The sequence below is a fragment of the Rhinolophus sinicus genome, chromosome X, assembly GCF_036562045.2.
Source record: "Rhinolophus sinicus isolate RSC01 chromosome X, ASM3656204v1, whole genome shotgun sequence".
Taxonomy (NCBI): Eukaryota; Metazoa; Chordata; class Mammalia; order Chiroptera; family Rhinolophidae; genus Rhinolophus; species Rhinolophus sinicus.
The window spans coordinates 101,420,637-101,444,625 of NC_133768.1; the positions used below are offsets into that span (position 1 = coordinate 101,420,637).

General features: G+C 42.2%; 1 protein-coding gene across 3 annotated transcripts in view; it reads right to left on the reverse strand.

Moving 5' to 3' along the window:
• ATP11C (ATPase phospholipid transporting 11C (ATP11C blood group)) overlaps positions 1-12,675 on the reverse strand; it is a 165,885-nt gene extending 153,210 nt beyond the window's left edge. Inside the window, exons 1-2 of one of the 3 annotated variants that reach the window (XM_019750470.2) lie at positions 12,600-12,675; positions 11,661-11,731 (exon numbers count right to left, since the gene is read on the reverse strand). In XM_019750470.2, the coding sequence (XP_019606029.2) occupies positions 11,661-11,687 (27 nt within the window). In that variant the 5' untranslated portion in view covers positions 11,688-11,731; positions 12,600-12,675. Of the gene's footprint in view, positions 1-11,660; positions 11,837-12,204 lie in introns of those variants that run through there. The other 2 variants (XM_019750469.2, XM_019750468.2) reach the window with 2 other exon arrangements.
• Between the last annotated feature and the right edge of the window lie 11,314 nt (positions 12,676-23,989).

Sequence of the window (23,989 nt, forward strand, 5' to 3'; positions counted from 1 at the left end):
ACAGATCTAAAAAATGAAGCTCCACAAATAATTTGCCAAACTTTAAAACTTTTAGAGAAAATAAAAAGGAAACTAGCTTTCCAACTGTGGCATAAGGAAGGATTGCTTAAACAAGATATATAAGAGCACAAACCATAAAGAGAAAGATCAAAACAATTAACTAATTAAAATTATGAACTTGTTTATCAAAAACACCCCAAAAAAGTAAAAGGTCAAGTCAAATTGAGAAGATACTTGCAACAAATACCGTTTCCCCGAAAATGAGACCTAGCTGGACAACCAGCTCTAGTGCATCTTTTGGAACAAAATTATTTTACTTATTTTACCACAAGACCGGCTCTAATATAATATAATACTGGGTCTTATATTAATTTTTGCTCCAAAAGACGCATTAGAGCTGATTGTCCAGCTAGGTCTTATTTTCAGGGAAACAGGGTATGTAGATAGAATTGTATTTGTAATGGTTCAATTCTCAAGTTAGGTGGTAGGTGCACAGGTATTCACTTTATTATACACAGGTATATTTTACACGTAGTCTTCTATATGCACTTTTACAGTTTGAAAAGAAAGTGATTGGTCTAAACTTCTGGTTAGCGGGGGTACCATAACAGTAAGATTCCAGTCCCATACCTCAAAAAACTTCCACAATGCTAGGTATATATTAGGAACTAAAGACATTTATTGATGAAACCTGAATTTCATGACTACTTACATTACTAATTCCAAACATGGACTCAATAAATCCATTAATATGTCTTCTGATTTGGTTTCACTTGATTTGATTTTGATTACATTGCCTTCATTAGTATCTTTGATAAAGTAACATGTCTAAATGTCTTCTGGGTCCTTCAATCATAGATTTTGATCCCCATTCAACTCTATGAGTCCTTAATAGCTGACCTATTTTGGCTTTTTCATAGGTATAATTTGAAATAGTCCAGCCCCCAAGTTTCACTTGATTTGATTTTGATTACATTGCCTTCATTAGTATCGTTGATAAGTAACATGTCTCAATTTGCACAAGAATATTTTAATAGCACTGCCTTACATTTCAAAACAGGGATATAGTTTACTGATACTTTTCATCAAGGTCTAAGGTCTAATCTAAATTAACAAATGATTATAACTTTTAAAATAGATTTCATTTATAGAATTCCATGAAACTACTTGCTTGCTATGGCTATTATCTTCTGGTTGAATCACTGGCTATAATAAAACACAGCACGCACCCACTTCTGCTCCAAAATACTATTGGTTCTTAGTTATATACATACAAATTATTTACTTACTCCCTCTTACTGTCTCCTAGCAGCTGTCACTCAGCCAATCCAAGAGCTGCTTCTCTGCCTACCACTGTGCAACTGTGTTCATAAGTAGAGACAAATATGTGTCTTTGAGAAATAATGTCTGGGGGCCATTAGCAAAGACGACAGTAGTGGTACTCCCCAGGAAGCCTGCCCATCATATTGTAGCATCACCAGAAATGCTCTCCTCCATTAGAGCTGTTAGCTAAGAGATTAATATATTCAAGAGTTTAGTTTAACTCTACAGCATAGTACTAACAAAGGTACGGGTCTCCATTTGATCCCCCACCATTCAGGTCAGTGTAAAAACAGAAAGGACAACCACTATTAAAAGCCCATGAATAGCCCGAACAGCTCTTCCTAAAATTTGTCATTGTTCCCATTCAAAGTATAGACAATTTAGTTCATGCTCATTACTATTGGCGCAAAGTACGTCAAATGACCAATCAAGAGATGGAGACCTGAAGACCATCAGAGATAAACAACCTAATAGAAAACCATCCAGCAAGATCCACTGCTGGGCTGTGAAGCATAAACATATAGTGCAAAATTAAAAAGCTGTGAAAAAACTTAAATACAGATGATCTAGGAGCCCTCATAATTCACAGAAGAGGAAACTGAAGACACAGGGTACAGAGCTGACCTTGAATTCCACGTTTCTGAACTCACATTCACTGAATAATCGTAGACAAGCCACTTGCCCTCTGTCTGTTTCCTCAGCTGGATACGTAAAGTAAAGAGACTGTACAATTAAACAAATGGTCTCAAAGATCGCTTACCAGTTTTAGGATTTGCTGAGCCTCACAGACCAGGTGGCAGTCCAAGCCTTTCATTTTATAGATGGGAAGGCTAGCAAACTATTTTATGCTAAGTTCTTCCAGTCCTGGTCTATAAACACTTTGGATTTGCTCACTCGTCTTCATGTGATCCTAGTACATAAGTATAATGTGTTATCTTGTTAATTTTACGTGTTATCTTGACTGGGCCACATAGTGCCCAAATATTTGGTTAAACATTTGGGGTGTGTCTGTGAAGGTGTATCTGGATGCGATTAACATTTGAATGGGTAAACAGTAAATCAGAGCATGCAGATTGCCCTTCATAATGTCAGTAGACTTTCTGCGATCAGTTGAAGGCCTAAAGAGAATGAAAAAGACTGCCCTTCCTCTGAGTAAGGGGAAATTCCTCCTGCCTTTGAGCTGCGACATCAGTTTAAGCTGCCTTCCGACTTGAACTGAAATACTGCTTCCTGCAGGGTATAGAGCCTGCTGGCCCTCAGCCTGGCAGTGTAAGTTACACATACCGTCAGCTTTCCTGGTTCTCAGGCCTTCCTTCCCAGTCTGACTGCAACCACACCATTGGCTCTCCTGGGTCACCAGCTTGCTGACTGCAGGTGTTGGGACTTGTTGGCCTCCATAATCGTGTGAGCCAATTCCTTGTAATAAGTTTCTTTACATATATACATAAGTATATGTATATATATATATATATATATATGAAGAAATGCACATATTTATGTGTACACTTAAATACTATTAAGCATATTAAATATATAGGTATTTAAATATATACACATACACGTATAACACACACATACACCCTATTGGTTCTGTTTCTCTGGAGGACCCTAATAATAAGCAAATACGTATAATGAACTAATGCTTGTAAAGAACTTAAAACAGTGCCAGGAACTTACCACTCTGGTGTTGTTATTATAATGGCAAGAAGGCACAAACAACTTACAGCTAAAACAATTCCATAAAGCTGCATGCAATATGTTCATGCAGCCATGAATCAGTAATCCAAGGTACTAATTGGAATAATTAGTTCTGCACACAGACAGCGTAACAGAACACAAATGCCTACACTGAAGGTTAAAAAAATGATAAAAAAAGAAATCCCATTTCAAATTTTGATCCATATAATGAGATTATTTCCATCCTTGTGTATTAAGGGCTTAAATGACACACCCCTATCATTTCTGAGTATCTGGTAACCAGCAAAACTGCAAAAAACTCACAAAAATAGTAACAATAAAAGTACTTGCACCTCAATATAACTGTTTTATAAATTTTTTAAAAATCAGTTATAAAATGTGTAGGAAAAAGTTATCAGGAATCCAAAATAAAAAATATCAGTCAGTAAATATTTTATGTTATTTATAGTGAAGCGAGTACTTTTAAAGTATAATAGCAAATTCTCAAGAAAGTCAATGATGTAAATAAATGTGTAGGCAACAATGGTGATGCTCATATAGTTATTAACTACATCAGAGAATATTAAATACCTGAAAACATAATGAGAAATAGATTTGATGTTGTATATATTACAAAATACAGCATGTGAGCCTAGAATAAATGGCTTCATTTCTAAAGTATGAGCAAAGGTAATTTTTTTAACTGAACACAACAGTGATGTCTAAAGACTGAACAATTTGATCTGTCCGTCCAGCTCTAAAAGTCTATGATTATAAATGGGAAATAAGATTAGAAATACAGGTTAGGAATCATATTTCATTTATTCAGCAAGTATTTATTGAGCATATACTATATGTCAGGCAATCAGGCATTAGTAACACAGCAATAAGCAAAAATGGTCACAGTTCCTATCTTCATGGAACTTATGATACAGAGGGAAGCTTGATACTAAATAAGTTAGCAAACAAATATAATATGCAAATGTAAGCCAATTGTGATAAGAGTGCACAGGAAAGGTTTATACCATGTTTCCCCGAAAATAAGACCTAGCCGGACCATCAGCTCTAATGTGTCTTTTGGAGCAAAAATTAATATAAGACCCGGTCTAATATAATATAATATCGGCTATAATATAATACCGGGTCTTATATATTAATTTTTGCTCCAAAAGACGCATTAGAGCTGATGGTCCGGCTAGGTCTTATTTTCGGGGAAACACGGTAGCATCAAGTACGGCATGAGAGGTCAAAGGAAGCTGTGATTCATACAGATGTTTTCAGAAAAGAAGCCAAAGTAAACCGTGAACTGTGAACTATTGCTACATATAGACCCGAGTCCATGTTACTGCAAACTACATTGTGAAGCTTGAAGAACATCCCCACTGCTTAGACAACAGGTGTAGCTTACATAATCTGCTCTACCCAGCTGTTATTTATCTGTGCCAGTTCCCTCCTGGTTTCTGCTCCCTGTTGATCTGTAGGATTACTGCGCCTGCCAGTATGATTTCCTGATTTATCCTTGCCCAAATCATAAAAGAATTATTCATTTCCCCTTTCGATAACAGTAAGAAAAGGCTGACAATTAAGAATCACCACAGCGATATTGCCGGGGTTATCCATGACTATAAAACTAAAAAAACAATAATCCGGGAATAAAACAATATTTATAAATATTGCCGTAAAATGCATTTTTTAGTCCAAGAATTTTTTTTTCTTTTGGCAGTTTTTCCTACATAGTCATCCTTGACTAAATACTCTTCAGTATCCCCGCTCTTTGGAATTGTTACCCAAAAGATTTTTCAATCATCTGCCTATGAGCTGACAGCTAGCCCTGTATAGAAAAGGATGAAGTAATGATACAAATGAGTGTTGAGACTATGGGAGAATGGATGGAACAAAGAGGGGTGGGGGCAAGAACAAAAATCTGCAAGTTAGAAAACAATGAAAATCCACGAACTTGGTGATGCTCCAGAGAGGAAACCAGCAAGTGTTGACGCTAAACTGGCAGAAACATCAATACTTCCTGGCTCCCCCACTGGCTGCATCAGTGTACCACCGCGGTCTGCTCTTCGGCTGCAAGTGACAAACAGTGAATGCATTTAACAATGGGAAAAGGAATGACCCATAATCCAGAAGCATGGCTGGGTGTAGCAATGAAACGTAGGTGGTGATTGCTGAAGTCTCAAGATCGTCTCAGCTTTGCTGATCAGCTTAATGACCACAGACAAGTCATTTCCCCTCATTGAAAAATATCAGTGTTTCATACCCTTAGTGTGTAGGAGAGAGTTAATACAGCAGGTCTGAGACTGCTACTGTTAAAAATCCCTGCATGCAAGGTTGGTACCCAGCTGGTGTCTGGGGACTTGGATTTTGGGAAGGTTTCCACCTCCCTAACTGGTAAGAGTGGCTCGCCTACACTGCAAACAATATGATTTATGCTAAATACGTTTTCTTTCTTAGAGTCTAGAATTTTGGCACATACCAGGCATAAGGTATCTATGTAATCAGCTCCCAATAAAAACCCTGGGTACTGAGTCCCTGATGCTCTTCCTTGGTAGACAGCATGTCACACAAGGTGTCACAACCCATTGCTGGAAGAATTAAGCACAACCTGTGTGACTCCGGTGGGGCAGGACTGTTGGAAGATGTGCCTGGTTTCCTCCCAACTTGGCCCCATGTGCCTTTTCGCTTTGCTGACTTTGCTTTCTATCCTTGTGCTGTAATAAATCATAGCTGTGAGTGCAACTCCACGCAGAGCCCTCTGAGTTCTGCCAGTAAACCATCAAACCTGGGAGTGGCTGGGGACCTGACACAACTGGTTGTGTTGAACAGTCTACCAAACATCGTTCCCACTTGTGAAGTAGGTACTACTATGTTCATTCTGTTGATAAAGAAAGTAAAGTTCAGAGAGGCGAACAGTGTACATAGAAAATAAATACTGTAGTGTTTACTATATATGGGCGTTCTCAATTTTTAGTGAGCCAAAGAACCATCTGGAGTGCTTGCTAAAAATGCAGTTTCCTGGGACCTTTATCACCTAAGACTTGGCTTAAGTAGGTTTGAGGCCCAGGAACCTGTGTTTATTATTACAAGCATCCCATATGATTCTTATGCAAGAAGTCCAAGGACCCCATTTTGAGTAACACTTTGATGTATATGAACTACTATGCCCCGTTTCCCAAGCTGGGTAGTTAATGGCAGAAGTAGGATTTGCACTAACCCTTCTAACAACGTTGAGGCTCTTTTAAAAACAAAACTGCTTCCGAATATGTCAAACTCTTCAGTTCCTCTGGTGTGCTCTGCCTTCTCACTATAGGTATCCACCCAGCTGACGGTGGCCGCGATCAGATGCAAACAGAGGAAAGCGTACCTTACATTCCCAGCACTCAATACTATGTGGTATCCTGAGTCCAAATAATGAACACTTACCACGTAAAGTCAAAACACATACAGCTCTAGGAGAGTTAACAACTGCAGCTTTGGTTTTCAAAAAGATTTGATGTGCCAGTGGTAACAGAAAATATAAACTTATGCACAGATTTAATAAAAAGAATACGAACTTGCTTATAATTTTAGAAGCTGAGGACAGTATGTTAACTACAGTTTTCTATGAGTGGCCAAGAAAGGGGAAGGTGCTAATGATAATCTTTCTGGCTAATCGAGAAAGCAGCCTTAACTAAATGCTCAACTTTTTGTGATTCCTTTTTAAGTGGGCATGAAAAGACTATTTTTTTCTCATTTAGAATAAGCATAGTATAGTACTCTGTCCACTGAAATAAGTTATTTTCAGTGCTATGCACTTAATAGTAGCCCAGTCTGAAATGCACTAACTTCTCGGTAGCTACTTACTCAATAGATCACTTTTCACCTGTTATTACTGACTCAGAGTATGTTATCGATTCAGTTCAAAACAATTTAGCAAGGGCCGGCCGCAGTGGCTCAGGCAGTTGGAGCTCCGTGCTCCTAACTCCGAAGGCTGCCAGTTCAATTCCCACATGGGCCAGCGGGCTCTCAACCACAAGGTTGCCGGTTTGACTCCCACAAAGGATGGTGGGCTGTGCCCCCTGCAACTAACAATGGCAACTGGATCTGGAGCTGAGCTGTGCCCTCCACAACTAAGACTGAAAGAACAACAACTTGAAGCTGAACGGCACCCTCCACAACTAAGATTGAAAGGACAACAACTTGACTTGGAAAAAAGTCCTGGAAGTATACACTATTCCCCAATAAAATCCTGTTAAAAACAAACAAACAGAAACAATTTAGCAAGTATTTATTTAGCATCTATGCTAGCTGCAAGATCATTATCAAGAAAACTTATTTTTACCAAGACCTAGGTAAGGAGGAAGAGACTAGGAAAATATAGCTGCCATAATATTTTAAGACAATACATAATGGAGAGCCTACAAAAATAATATCTGTTTAAACAGGGTAAGCTTCACCAATCTTCTCATATTCTATTAAATAAACGAGGGACAAAAAAAGTCGACGACAATCTGTGTTTTACAAATACAGATTAACCTTCCAATTCTGGAGACCCATGGTTCAACATTATCAGAGTCAGCTGAACCAGCAATCCCTCCATACACCGTGGTAACTGAGGGGCTGTCTGCCAACATGCTGGTATTGGGCATCCCATGCCCTTATCTGCAGTGCTGAGCACTCATTCATCATTAAACTGCAGTAGTGTTAACATATGCTGTACCCATGCTAATGTTTGTGTTACAATCACTGCTGATCTACCTTTATACCAGGCCAAGAAGGTAAGTGTTAAGTGACAGGACATAAACTTGAAAACAGCACCTGGTTCACATATGGAAGCCCAGAACCTTCTTCCACCAAACCAGAAAATTCCCCCCAATTTCAAGGATTCCAGATGCAAAACATTAATCTACATAAAGCACTACAGATTTACAGGAAACTCTACTACCTTGATGAAAAACACAGTATTTTTGTGTCCGAGGCTTTCACCCTCTTTGGGAGAACTAATAAACCATGTTGGACAAACACTCAGCCTTGATGATTTTTTCCATCATCCAACAAACCAGTACTTGAATTCACTCATGGGCTGGTTCTTTACGTATCAGTCACATGGAGGTTAGTTACGGTTCTCCTGGGGATTGACTGGTGGTCAACTGGCAGGCCGGGTGAGGAAACAAGCTCATTTGGACAGTTGTATCGGTATGAAAATGGCCAGCTTCACCTGCCTGAATGTCACCTCTGCCAAAAGTTCATTAAAAGCACAGGAAAGCACCTAATTTGTAGGCACTCAATATTATCCACTAAAAGGATGAATTATGAGCAATAATCATAAACAGAAGGAGCAAAGAGTAAAGCCTTATAGAAGGTATTTAGAATACATTTGGAGTTTTATGTTGCTTAATCAGTAAAAGGTAGAGTGGGGGAAAAGTTGTTTCCAGGTTATTTAATGAGTAAATAAGGTAATAATAAATATTTATTTCAATTGTGATTAATTCCTAAATAGGTTTCCAATCCTACACAGGATTCAGCATGAAGTAATTTAGTAAGTCAAAAAGGGGGAAGTTCTTGTTGTTTAGACTCTCGTGAAACCCATGTGAAAATGCTACTGCAATCACAGTTTGTTTGTTTTTTGTTTTTTAAGGCAGGTGCAGCTCACCGTGCCCCACGCAGGGATTGAACCAGCAACCCTGGTGTTACTAGCACCACGCTCTAACCAACTGAGCTCACTGGCCACCTCTAAACATACAATTTAAAGGAAATAAATTGGATAGACATAGCTACTATTGTTTATTTATTTGTTTATTTTTATTTGTTGTATTTATGGAGACTGGAGATACTGACTGGGAATAGGCAGTGCTTTTATAATACTCAGAGGCATCCAACTCTTAAATCTTTTAAGACACCACTTAACATGCCTAAATCCTAAAATCCTATATCAAATCCACCAATTGCTTTCTACCTCAAAACTGTCAAAAGGGAAGTCATAATTCATCGGAAAGGAAAGACAACAATTATTAATGGCAAAGATGTCAAGGCCATGTCTTTTAAAAAAATACAACGAATCACTATTTCTTTAGTTTGAAATTGGAGATCCTGGGGAAATCAGTGGCCTTCTTTAAATGATTCAGCAAACACTACGAAACCACAGATGATGCTACTTCCAAGATATACTTACATCCCATGTCAGGTTTAAATGTAAATCCCTGTCCTAACATGTAGTATCTACTTTGCAGTGCCCAACAACTACAAACACCACCAGTGTAATTTATTTAACATTCGAAGTCCACTTCAGACTTTAGGTATACAAAAAACACTGAAGTTTAGTAAGACTTCACAGCCCCATCTCTGAAATGTAAAAGCAATCACAAAACAGCACACAACTTGGACTACATCTACACTGCTGTACAAATCTCCAAGTCCAACCAAAAGCTTTAACGGTAGCCTTATAGTGATTTAAAGGGGAGTGCCCCCCAAATAATCTCCACCAGGCAAAAGATGAGGACATGTGGCTTACTGATCTAAGGGAGATCAAATCTGGCCCCCCAAAATTTTGAAGTCATTCTTTAGCAATGAATATTCCATAGCACGCTTCACATTCAATTCAATGGTTTGCAGACTAATTCCTTGCCCTAGGCCTAGGGCTCAGATACAACTCCTGAGAACCCTCAGATTTACTGCACTGGTACAAATTCCCGAGACTTACCATAGTCATGGTTGTGCGGGAAAATGTGAGCAGTTGGGGATTCCAGCTGAAACAATGAGGTCAAAGCTCATTTCAGTGTAAGCTTAAGGGATTTTCTGCGGAGATTTTGGTCAGGATGCAAAGAACTGGCCTCAAACCTGCAGGCTGGCACCTCAAGAACTGCTGCAAATTCTACTGCATGCCTTGGCGTCCTGGGCCAGCAGCACTTAATTACTAGACTCTGAAACAATGCAGATCACTCTTAGCAAAAGCAAAGCAAAGCAAAGGAGGCTCTTAGGCCAATACTTGGGTTGTTCAGTTTCAAATCCTTGAAAAAAACAAAAAATGACGATGTCAACATCTTAATTTTAAGCTAATGAATTTATTATGAACCAGAGTCCAGTTGTTTTCCACTATAAGAATGCCATGTGAAAAGACTATCATTTCCCCAAATATTACAATAAGATCTCTTTGTCACCTTTCCCTTTTTGTCAACCCCAAACAACACTCCAAGATCACAAGAATCTATGTGAAATAGAAGTACGAAGTACAATGCTCTTTTACCTTCTCTGGTTAAATGTGATGAACCAATTTTAGTCACTTGCTTTAGCAAAGCATCCAGTTCCTATAGATTTCAAGACCCTTGACATGTACGATGTAGTGCTCTGTGCCACAGGTAACCTGCTCCAATTTCCTAAGACATGTTTCTGGGTGAGGTGAACATTTAGAAAAACATTAACGCAGCACTCTTGTGATAATAATATCCTATAGAGGGATGTACAATCTTTTCTTTTAGCCAAGGTACATTTGTGAAAGTTTCCAATGCAGAAAAAATGAGAGCAAAATCATGCAACGCATGAAAAACGTCAGCAATGCTTTGATAAGGAATAATCGAATGAAAAGACCCAAATCGACAAGTTCTCCAACCCATACTGTGAGGGGTTGGGGGAGCGCACAGTACTCAACCATTTTCCCTAACGATAGAAAAATCTAAACTTACAGATGAACCCTTTCTTTCACATCACTAGAAGTAACAAAATCCTATTCCCGCCACCTCATCTGGCAATTAAGGAAGTTACGACAAATAGCGTATAAGTCATGGTCCCTGTTTTGCTCTATTCTTAACGTACCCTCTTACGAGTAAAACAGGTTACTCAAAAGTCAGCATGCAGCAATCGCTTTTCCCTACGCTCAACTCGCACGGAAAAGACATTCCGTGTTCTGGGGACTTGGGATGGGGGAAACGTGGACGGAGGAGTCCAGCCGCAGCCTGCCTTCCCCCAGGGGTTCAATGTCTGGGGCATTCAGGGCGCGGCGAGGCTCCAGACGCGGCTCTTGGCAGCGGCTGTGCCGCCTGCAGGCGTCTCCATATCCATCCAGCCCACCGACAATCGCCCTCGCTTTTATTTCTCAGCCCCTAAAGGTGAGCACAGGCTGGGGTCTCCAAAGTTTGCCCAGTCTCCGAACTGCAGCCGCCCGGCCGAGTCCCGGGCAAAGCTGAGTCCTGCCCTCGCCTCCGGTCCCCTCAGCCCCCAGTTCTTTTTTTGGGCCACAGATACGGGTCTACGTTTACCTCCATGTGCTCGCGGCAGAGGAGACAAAAGAAAGCCACCTTCCTGATAATAAAACGCCATCTTCGACTAATTGACAAACCGAGGGGCCCCTGGGTCGGTCTCCCACCATCCAGCCTGAGACGGGCCCCCGTCTCAAGCGGAGTTTGTAACGGCCCCGGAAAGCTCCGCTTAAATTGTCAGGAGTGTGTGCGTATGGATGTGTTGGGGAGTGGGGGGACGGACTCTTGAGAGCCCTACCTGCCTCCCTACCCTGGCCGCCGGGACAGCGTGTTTCAGTGAGAATCAAAAGGGGGTATAGTGGTATAGTGGTGGTGTCTCCCACAGATGCACTTATTTGCTCAGAAAACATTTCTGAGGGACCCGGCGGAGGGGCTGAAGAGCCGGAGAACCGGCCCGCGTGGAGCCTCAGGGAGTGTACTTACAAAGCGATGAAAGCTCCGGCGGAACATCACGTCCAAGGCTGGGGGCGCCAAGCTGGGCTCTGCCGGTCTGTCTGAGAAGGTGCCGTCCACACAACACACTGCGGCGTGCTCCCCCGCCACCCGCCGGCTGCCGCCGCCCTCCTCGGCTCTGCGCGTTCCCCCCGCCCCCCAGCTGCGCGCGCCCTTGCCGCCCCCACCCCCCGCCGCCTCACTCTCGGCCCACGCCCGCCCGCCCGCCCGCCAGTCCCGGGGGCGTCAACCTTGTGGCTCCCCCGTATCTGGCCCCACACCCGCCACCCCGCTGATCCCACAGCAGCCGGCTGAAAAGGCGAGCCCGGCGCGCAGGGGAGGGAAGGCGGAGGAACGTTAGGCTTCTCCTGAGGGGAGGAGACGCTCCTATCTCTCCCCCGGCGCCGGGCTCGGCCCCCGCGGTCTTCACTCTTCCCCCTTGCTGTGCCACCGCCCGCCCTCTCCCCTAGCCAGCCCGCGTGCTTCCGCCCCACTCCGGGCACGGGAGGACTCTCGCAGGCACCCCGCGCCTCACCTCGCCTCAGTCAGGGACTACTCCCCCGGCTCGGTCGGGAGTCCCAGCCTCCCCTGCCCCGGCCCTAACTCCTCCGCGGCTCCGCTTCGCTCACAACCCCTCCTCGGTCTGCCGCGGCCGTGCCGCCCCGCGCTTTCGTCCCGCACCCGGGCTGGGGAGCCACGGAGCCGCCCACCAGCCAGCCCCAAGCCCACGAGGCAGCCAGGCTGTGCGCGAAGAGTGAGAACGGCAAGACACCGTGGAGACACCAGCGCGGGCGGGGCAAGGGAACTAGTTATGAAAGCCGCCCCCTCCTCATCTGGAAAGGCGGGGGTCTCCCCACTGCCCTCGCCTCTCTCCTTTCCCACCTACGCGTCTGTCCCTCCTCTGGTTCTTTTTCTCATCCTGCCTCTCACCTAAGCCGTCTTACTTCCACTTTCCCTCTGAGGTTGTAAAGTCAGGCTTTGTGTTGTTGCTGCTGCGCAGCGGGGCGGTATTTCCCTGCCACCCCCCGCCTCAACCCCCGCCCCTCGCCCCTCCCCCGCACTTCTCCCAGGGCAACCTGGGAGTTGTAGTCGTGTCCCTATTCCGTCCAGTACCGCGGGCCGGGAGCTCCCCCATTCGCTCGTACTGTGCTTGGTTGAAGGAGGAAGCGGCTGAACTCGCAGGGCCGAGCCGTAGTTCTAAGGACCGGCTGGATATGGAAGCCGCGAGCACTCTGTAGATTCCCCGGGTGGGAAATATCATAGGGATGAATGAGGCAAAGCCCAGAATGCTGGGAGCCTTCCCAAGGGCGCGAAAATTGTGAAACCCTCTACATGTTTGGGCTCTTAGTTTATAACTGGAATTCACGAATCTTTAAAAGCGAAACACGAAAGCTGAGTCTAGAATTGTCACGAGACTGGGCATCCCAACCCCACCTCACCCAGTTTCCACCACCCTTTATGGCTTGCCCCAAGGCTGTTGAAGAACTTTTCAGATTCCTCTATAAAACGTAAAAAGCTAAGTAATGGGAGTTCAGAAACTACCGGAGCCTTGTGCTCGACCACGTTCTCCTGCCAGTCTGGGGTCGCTACATTACGGGCCTCATCCCCTCAAGTCGTGAAGGGCCTTTACTGCTGGCCATAGGCTCTTCTCTTTTTCGTCTCGGGTTCAGGTTCACTTCAACAAACCTTTACTGGGCATTTTCTTTGTACCAGGCACTGTGCTAGGGGCGGGACATGGCGAATTCTTGAAAGACCTCCCCAGTAAGATGGCCGCAGTCTAGTTAAGGGATACACACGTGCGAGAACAACCCGTTAGAAAGTGATAGCTGCTGGAGTAGAGGTTCGGAAAATACGGGAGAGGGATATTGCATCTGAAAAGGGGGTTGTTAAACTTTCCTGAATGCGCTGAAGATTAAACTGGACCTTTACAAGTAGGAAGGCTTTACAAGAGCTGACAAAAGGAGGCATTACAAAGTCCAAGGTGGAGGAAGAGGTGGGTGAGGAAGTGCAGGGCAAGTTAAGAAAATGGGCACACCGCCGACGTCCAGCCGGTGTGGGCGGGGGCGGCCAGAAGGAACTAAACCCCAAAAGGATCTTCAGAAACACCCTATGAAGTTTGAACTGGATTCTGTGAGCGAGTAGCCCATCCCCAATGACGTGCAAATGCAGGAGACTTAAGGTATGTTCCCAAACTGTCCTAATCGCCGAGAAGTAAAACCGTACGTTCCCAGTTCTTTCCCTAATTGTGGTTCTTTCACTTTGCTCACAGTTGAGGCTGTATCTAATGATTTTTTGAGATTTATGTTAAATATATATATTAATCAGATAGTAGGATATTTTGTTTTATTGCAAAATGGATCTAAGCTTTTGCCATCTAGTTTTAAAGATTTATTTTCAAATAGAGTTTATTTTCTGGCTTTACTTTTATTGAACACAGCAACTAGTATAATTTAACTCACTAATGATTTGTTGAACAGCTACTATATAGCAGGCCCAATTCTAGATTCTGGAATTTTGGGGTCTCATTCGTTCTAGGCATAATTCTACAATCCTTATCAATAAATGCATGCTTATCAATAAAACGGTTACTAGAAAATGAATTTAGACATTTGGTGATGCAAGTGCTTACTAGTAAATAATAAGTAATATCTTTTCATACACAATTTTGTTAAAACAAATGGAAAAATGTGCTTTGCTTATGAATTCAAACAGGTCAACTTAAAAAAATCAAAGAACTGGAAATTGTTTTGCAGTATTTTCTCACACACCATTGTGTGAGTATTATCTCACATGCCATTGCCGTGTTGCCCAGCTAAAAGCAAAGCATTTAGCATCCTCCAAGATAATAGCAGTATTGTCATATTTTCATTTGTTATTGTAATTCCACTATCTCTAGGTCCTCTTAATTTGTTTCATCACAACACCTATACTCATGGGTCCATACTAATTTGCTTGACTATAAAAATGCAATTCCACATAAATTAAAATATGCTCAGCAAAACATAACATTTCTTGCAAGGTAATTTTTTTCCATATCCAAACTCAACCTGAAATTAGAGTTACTTTCACATCCTTTAGAGTTACTTTCCTTTGTTTTTTTGTTTTTTTTAAGACAAGAAGAAATTATTTTTGTTCTTTTCAGTGCTTCTTCACAGTTTCTAAAGAAAACCCAGGTGTAGTAGAAAGCTGTTGTCAGTGACTGTGAAAAGCAGACCATCAGCCTGTATTTTCTTTTGGCCAACTCCATAAACAGAACTGCAAAAACTAACTTCCTCCAGCCTAAACTGTCAGAAGCTGCGGTATATAACACCAACTCCTGTGGTGTATCAGCTGACTGCAGCAGAAGCCCCAGTCTCCTGCAGGCAGGAATTGTGAGGAAGCAGTCTTCTGTTCTTATTATATCTTGAGTAGATAGAATGCTTACTGTGGGATAAAGGGAAGGGAGTGTTCCTCCTTGACATTTTTAACTGTGTGGCCCCATTTCTGTGCAAGCCCCTCTTTTGACTCCCTTGTTCTTTCCCACCTTCTACCTCAACCCCTCAGAAATCTCACCATGGCAAATGGGCAGAACAACCTCTAGGGCACTGGATGCAGTCCACAATTGCGAAGGAGGGGAGCAAACTGCTTCTGGAGTCAGTCAGTTGATGAGCAATTTCAGGATCCAGCAGAAAGGAATGGTGAAAAGAAGGCACTTCCTCCATCTAATACTAAAAAAGGATGGAAAAAATTGAACCTGTTATATCAGCCTCTAAATCACTGCCATCAGCAAGTTGAAGAAATTCAACTGTCTCTGCAAGAGCTTTCAAATATACCTTAGGAGACTACCATTTGCCCACTTGAAATTTCTTTGTCCCTTCCAAGGCTGGCCTTAATGTTTATTCAAGACCAGTTTTACCCACATCTTCCTAATTATTGGCCCTCTCCAATTCATTCTTTACACTGCAACCACAGAAGTCTTTGGAAGATGAATCAGATCCAGTCACTCCTCTGCTTATGACTTTTCAGTAGCTTCTCATTGCTGTTAGGATAAGTCCCAAATCTTGCTTTACTATCATCTGCAAGGCCCTGAATTCTCTGACCCCTGCCTTCCTCTCTAGCCTCGGGTGGGCCTACTCTCCCCCTCACTCACCAAACTCCACCCCACTGAACACCTTTCATCCCTTGAGTTACCAAAACTCCTTCTCCCCTGACAGTTTTTGCACTTGCATCCATGTCTTTTGGAATGATTTCACAAGGTCTTTGCTATTTATCTTTCAGATCTAGCTTAAATGTCACTTTGTCAGATGAGATCAGGGCTCTCTCTTATAGTGCTCCAAATAGCTGTATTAATTACATTGAGGGTACTGACAGATGAGATTAGTAATCATGGAGGACAGCAGAAGTCCAAGGGGATTATGGATGATCTAATATTGTTTTACTTTTCAAAAAGAGGAAGTTGGTATAGTCTAGTAATCATGATGTCAAAGGCAGACAAGATTCTAGAACCAATGATAAAAAGGATGGGGTATTTTATTACAGTGGAAGGGAAGAGGCAATCACTAGGAACCCCAGTGAATTCATTAAGGTATAGTTTGGCATTCAAGATTCTGAGAAAATGATTTCTTTTTTCTTTTTTTTAAATTAAAGTTTATTGGGGTGACAATTGTTAGTAAAATTACATAGATTTTGGGTGTACAATTCTGTATGATGTATCATCTGTAAATCCCATTGTGTGTTCACCACCCAGAGTCAGTTCTCCTTCCATCACCATATATTTGATCCCCTTTACCCTCATCTACCACCTCCCTCCCCCTAGAAAATGATTTCTAATTCAGAATTCTACATCCTCCCAAACTATATTGGGAGGATAGAGACAAAGTTAGAGAGGTTATGGCATAAGAAGACTAAATCTTTATCTTCCATAATAAGAAGTCATTAAGTTAAAAGATACCAGTATAGTTATATTATTTAGCAATAAAGAAGTAAATACCAGAAGAAACAACATTTTAAAATAATGGAAAAGACCTCTAGGAGCATAAATTGAGAATGGGAAAGAATGGGATAAGGGTCTTCTATCTTTTCTCTCAATAAGCCTTATAACTAACTTTTAAAGTATGTACATGTATTATTTTCATAAAAATAAAAATTAGTTTGAAAATACAAATAGCATTTGTACATGCAGACAGGAAGTTGGAGAGTGTTCTAACCAAGAGAAATGGCAAAGATATGGAGGTGAAAATGTTCCAATAAATGGTAAGTGGACCTGCCTACGGGAGCAATGGGTCCATGTTGAGGAGTAGTAAATGATATAAAATGTCAACCTCCTTTCTTAGGAAGCCACTGGAATATGCATTCCATCATATGAGAGAGTAAACCAAGAAACACAAAGACATGAGACCCAGAGAACGGGATGAACATAAAAGAGAGGTGAAGGGAATTCTTCAGCTGATAATGAAAGAAAGTTCAAGGTAAGCAGCTGTGGGGCATACCTAGATAGCAGCCAAGACAGAGGAGAGTAGGAAGATGGCAGGATACAGGAGGGATGTCTCTAGATAATTGTTTAAAAATGAACTGATTACCTGATATGTTTGACCACATAGAGAGTAGTATTCAGAAAGGTTTTACAATTGCATGGAAAAATTAGTGAGGAGTTAGTGATCGAGACATAGAAAATGAAGCAAACAAATGAATAAAAAAAACAAGGTAGTTTTTAACTCTAGGAAAAACTGAAAGTTGCTCAAGAAAGTAAATGAGTCACGATAAAATGCTACTTGGCTCTAAAGTGTAAGGCATTTACATAGCCACTAGAATGAAAACACTATCTTACTGATACACCAAGTTAAAACTCTTGTAGGATGAAGGGAAAACAAGTTGGAAAGGTTGGTGTTGTAAGGTCTAAATCTTTATCTTCCATAATAAAAAGGCAATAAGTGCTACCTAAAAATAGAAAGATCAAGAAACATCAGTATAAGTACATTATATAGAAATATGGAAGCAAATACTAGAAGAAACAGCTAAAATTACTGAAAGTGGTTGCTTTAGTGCAGGGGTGTCCAAACTTTTTCAGTGTTTTTTACCAAGGGCCATATGCGGTAAAATACACAAACATCTGGGCCACTCACTTGAGGTGAAGTACGTATTGCCTCACCTGGTTTATTTAAGTAAACTAAATATATTTTTGGAATTTGCTGCGGGCCAATTAACAATGGATTGCAGGCTGCAGTTGGCCCGCGGCACGGGCCGCAGTTTGGACACCCCTGCTTTAGTGGTACAAATGAGAAGTTGGGAGAGATGTAGTAGAGGTCTGCTCTTTTTCATTATGTCTTTATTTAACTTTTTAATTATGAATATGCATTACTTTCAAAACATAAAAATTAATAAAAAGAGGAAATAGCATTTTGAATGGGCAGAAAGGAAGGAGAGAGCATTCCAGCAAAGAGAAACGGCAAAGATAGGAAGTAACAGGTAGAACTCCCTGGGGGAGTATGGGTTTACACTGGGGAGTAGTGAAAGATGTTTTGCTTTTTTTTTTACAATGACTTTGTTTATTACCAGTTGCCATTGAAATATCAACTCGATGAGGGCACTGTTGTGTGTCTTTTTCACCGCTTATACTACCGCCTGGGCTCCGCCGGGGCTTGGAACGCACCTGGCACCTGCTCAGCGCACAGCCCTTTGTGAACGAACGTGATCCCTCCAGCTTCCACTTGGGGTCTGAGCCCCCAAAGTACTGAATTATTGCCGGTCTAGTCCTGTCGCCCCTAGTTATTGAGCGCTTAATGTGTGGAGGGCCCTGTGCTGGGGTGGGGGCACAGAGGTCAGGACTCGGGGTCACCAGCATCCCTCCCACCTTGGGTCAGAGGACCAGGGGGCCTAGAGGCCGATCCCAGGGACCCGGCTATGCCCCGTGAAAGATATTAATAGTTTTGATAGCTGTCATTTATTGAACACTTGCTATGTACCAGCCACTGTGTTACACTTTACATGTATTTCTCATTTATTCTCACTAACCATATAAGCTACCACTATTATCCTCATGCTATAGATTAAAAAAACTGGGAGGTTAGGGAACTTGCCCAAAGTCACAGCTATTACAGAAAATAACAGAACAAAGAGTCAAACAGGTCCACCTGACTCCAAATCCATAGCCTTAGCTACATTTTGAAGGCATAATTGACAAGATTCGATCACTGATTGAATTTATGGGACAAAGGAGAGTGGTGAATGCAGTGATTCTAAGGAGTAAGGGTGGTGAGTTGGGAAAACGTTTTTTCGTTTATTCATTTCAGCAAATATTTATGGAATACTGACTACATCCAAGCAGTGTGATGAAGCTATAGTAATGTACATGGGAGACACAATCCCTGCTCTCACAGAGCATACTATTAGTCATGCACAGGAAAATCATTCAGGGGGAATATCAGTGGAATACATTGTGAATTCAGTTTTAACTATGTTGAAGTAACAATAGAGTGCTCAAATAAAAATGTCCAGTCCGCTTGGGAAATGTGGTATTAGAGCTTGGTATGCTTCGTAGAAGATGCTCTAAACCTCAAAAATCTATTCCTGATCAAGGGAAATCAGAACTGAGAAAAGCTACTTCATTTAATGCTTCAGAAATCCTGCATGAGCTTTGAGAGTACAGTTTCAATGGTAGTTGGGCTGGAAGCCAGATTGCAGGAGTTTATAGGTGTAAGCCATTCATTTGCAAAGCTTGATGGTGGAAGAAGGAAAAAGGTGGTACAATAGCTAGGAGGGCCATCAGGATTGAGCAACTTTTTTTCCCCCAAACTAACGAGACCTATACATGTTTAAAAGCAGAGAGGGAAGGATTCTGAGAAAAGAGAAGCTCGAGATTTCCAAAAGAAGACAATTGAGAAAACTGGGCATGAAATGAAATAAGAGGACACGGACTGGAGAAAAAGAGGCTCAGATTTGACAGGGGAGGAGGGAACCTTCTTCCTCTCAGGCAGGAAAGGCTGAGATGGGAGAGAGAATCAAATGGTGTTAGATAAAGAGGATGCACAGGAGTGAGCAGTCTTTCTTTTGAGCAGAGCTTAGTTTTAGGGAGAAAAGTCAACGGGGAAGGGCATGGAGCTTCATAAGGAATCAAAGGGTAGAATTCAAAGTTCAGATATGAAAATTCACAAGTTTGGGAGATATTCAACAGCCTTATTTCAGCCACTTTCTGCTGTTTAAAATAATAGCAGATAGTGCCATCCTCCCGTCTTTCTGATCGATTAATTTAAATTTTATCTCACCCAGGCCAACATTTAGATATTAGAACTCAGGCAGGAAGCCATCAAAAAACATTAAAAATGGCTCTCTTCCCAGCAGTGATAGTGATGCAAACTCCCCTTAACTATCAAATCCAACCTTGAATTAATTAATATCTCTGTTGGTGTCTATTTTAAGTCATATAGTTCTTAGAGGCTCACTTTTTAACATTTGTAATTCCATTTGGCACTCTTCAGCAAGTGTTTAGTCTGCCCTACTTGAAGAAGTATTTGCCATTTTGGTTTCACTTGTTTCTCATCACAGGATAGAACTATTATAGAATACACATACATGCACAAAACACTGAACAAACACAAGGGCTTCTCGAGGGCAGAGACCAGGCCTTATTTCTCTTTCTCCCTATCTCCCAGGGAAGAGCGTGACACGCTGTTGAAGCTCAAGAAATGTTGACAGAGGAATGAATGATTATGTGCTGTTATGGGGAGAGCCGTAACTTGAGACCTAGGGGATGTCAATTCTGGCTGAAATCTAGAGTTCCCCTTGGACCAATCACGTACACTCTCTAGACCTTATTTTCCCCACAGGAAAATGAGGGGACTGGGTGATTTATTCATTACTCTGACTTATGAAATTTTATGCCATTTTAAAGCAGATAAATCCTCAGGTTTCCAAGTGGCAATATTTAGATTGATGTTAGAAACTTGTTCTAAGGCCCAGGCCACCCATTGGTCACTCCTATGAATCAGAGTAGATCTGTACCTCAGCTTGTCTCTCCTAGGTATGACTGACAACCAGGTGTGCTACTCAGAGTTCTGTCCACTGGGAAGATTTCCCTTTCCCCGGTGTCTTTTTGGGGGTCCCTGTAATGGGATTATATTGCTGTAGTCATTCACTGTCAGATGGTACCTGCTTAACTAGGGAAAGTTATGTATAAACCAGGCTCATGCATTTCTTTTTTATCTTAAGACATTTGGTCATAGGTAACTTACCAAGAGGCCACAGGTATGAATTGAGGGAGGGGCAGCAGTATGGCAGGAGAAGGCGCCTTGGGAGTCTGGGCCACCTGCTCATGACACTGACTTATGCCTTCAGAGCCTGATCAAGCTCCATCCCACATACGTACACACCTTCCACAAGATGGTGGAATACTTCTGGGCACCCCAGACTTTATGGCCAGGCAGATTAGGTAACACTGTTTGTGATGGGCAGCCTGTGTCATTTATTCTCACTTGGCTAGGCATTCAGTCTCCACCAGAAACTATCAGCCAACCAGGAGATTCTTTTCAAATGAAGAGCTCCCAGCAAAACAGGAAATCAGTTGAGGTGAGCAAGGCAGAGAGTGTCTACTAGACCTCAAACTCCCATGCCCCATGCCCTCTACTTTTTTTTTTTTGAGAATGAACAAGAGTCAAAGATTTAATTCAACTCAGCAAAGTCGTAATGCTGATTCCAATAGAAGCAGAGTATTTATAGGCAATTTTATAAAGGAACGTAGGGTACAAATGAGGAGTTAGATAAAAAACTAGTTCATGTCCTACTTGGCAATAAACTATAACCTTTGGGGTTATCTTTTTTTTGTTTTGTTTTGTTTTTTTCTGAATAGACATCATTTGCATCTCTACTAGATGCAAGTTACATGAACTTCACAGAGACTGAGGCTTTTATAAATAATAAATAGCAAAGACAAGCAATGGTATGTTCTTCTAGAAAATTAAATATCCTTGAAATAAGAGGCTGTTGTCCTTCTTGCCTTTATCAAGAAGGATATTTTTTCTTTTTTTAACTGTTACAGAATAATTTTTATTTATTTATTTATTTATCTTTAGTTTCAGGTGTACAAACCAACATAATAGTTGGACATTTAAACCCCTCATAAAGAGATCACCTCCCCCCCAAGCTACTGCCCCTCTGACATCTTATATAGCTGTTTCAGTACCATCGACTATCTTCCCTATGGCGGACTCCACATACCATGACTATGTATACTTATATATTTAGTTATAATTGACATTAAATATTATTCTACTTTAGCTCTTCAGGTGTATAGCACATTGGTCAGGCATCTACACAGTCTATGACCTGATCCCCCTGATAAGTCCAGTGCCCATCTGGCACCTTCCATGATCTTCACAACATTGTTGATTATATATCCCATATTTTATTAACTAGCAATTTGTATTTCTTAATGCCTTCACCTTTTTCACCCTGCCCCCAACCCTATTCCCATCTATCACCCTGATAGATCTAGTACCTATCTGACACCATACCTAGTTATTACAATATTATTGACTATATTCCTTATGCCGTACCCTACATCTCCATGACTACTATAAAACAACCAATTTGTACTTCCTAATCCCTTCCCCTTTCATCCATCCTTACCCCCCTACTATCTTAAAGAAGTCCCTCTAACATTCCTTGTAATACTGGTTTGGTGGTGATGAACTCCTTCAGCTTTTGTGTCTGAGAAGCTCCTTCTCTGTCCTTCAATTCTAAATGACATCCTTGCTGGGTAGAGCAATCTTGGTTGTATGTCGTTGCTTTTCATCACTTGGAATATTTCCTGCCACGCCCTTCTTGCCTGCAAAGTTTCTGTTGAGAAATCAGCTGACTGTCTTATGGGGGCTTCCTTGTAGGTCACTAACTGCTTTTCTCTTGCTGCTTTTAATATTCTCTCTTTGCATTTTAATTGTGGTGTGTCTTGGTGTGGGCCTCTGGGTTCATCTTGTTTGGGACTTTGCATGCTTCCTGGGCTTGAATGTCTATTTCCTTCACCAGGCTAGAGAAATTTTCTGTCATTTCTTCAAATAGGTTTTCAATTCCTTGCTCTCTCTCTTCTCCTTTTGGTACCCCTATAATGTGAATGTTGGTATGCTTGATGTTGTTCCGGAGGCCCCTTAAACTCTCCTCAATTTTTTGGATTCTTTTTTCTTTTTGCTGTTCTGGTTGGGTCTCTTCTACTACCTTCTACATTGCTAGATGGATTATCTGCTTTATCTAATCTACTGTTGATTCCCTGTAATATATTCTTCATTTCCATTATTGTATCCTTTATTTCTGACTCGTTCTTTTTTATGGTTTCCATCTCCATTTTTATGCTTCCTCTCTCTCTGTTGAAGTTCTCCCTGAAATCACTGAGCATTCTTATAACCAGTGTTTGGAACTCTGCGTCTGATAGATTGCTTAGCTCCATTTCGCTTAGTTCTTTTTCTGGAGCTTTGTTCTGTTCTTTCATTTGGGACCTGTTTCTTTGTCTCCTCATTCTGGCTGCTTCCCTGTGTTTGTTTCTATGTGTTAGGCAGAGGTGCTATGTCTTCCGGTCTTAGTAGAATGGCCTTATGTAGTAGGTGTGCTGCGGGGTTCAGTGGTGCAGTCTTTCCGGCCACCTGAGCCACATGCTCCAGGTATGTCCCTTGTGTGGGTTGTGTGCCCTCTTGTAGTTGAGCCTTGGTTGATAATTGCATATCACTGAGAGGGACTGACCTTTGGGCTCACTGGTTGTGAGGACTGGCCTTGACTACAGTGGAAGAGTTGTTGTGCAGGGGCTGATCCTACGGAGCAGGTGCCTCACAGGACTCTGGTGCCTGCCCAATCTGCCCCTTGGGTGTGTTGTACTTGGATGCAGCTGGGTGATGCTCCAGGTCGTTTTGAAGCTGGCCACTGGGTGCACCAGCCCAGGACCACCTTGGAAGGGATCCACTATAGGTCAAATTCAGCCACAGCCTGTGCCCCACCGGGGCCACCTAGCAGGAGCCAGAAATCTGCAGATCGCTGCCACCTGTGCTGTGCTTGGAAGCGCCTTGAGAAGCCAAGCCATGAACCAAGGCCAGCTGCCACTAGTGCCAGCTTAGAGCTGCTCAGCCAGAGGTACAGGACACGCTCAAGCCAGATGCTGCTTATTTGGGTTCTGCAAACCTTTGAGAGTCTATGAAAATCTGCAGCTTGAGCCAAGGCAGGCGGTCTACACGAAAAAGCCACTGAAAGCAGCCTGGGTGTGCCTGAAAGTTGGGTGGGGCCAGGTCTCAAATCTCCAGGGCGGGGCCACCTAACAGTGGAGACTCAGAAATGGTGGAGACTCAGAAATGGCGGCTGCCTGTGTTCGA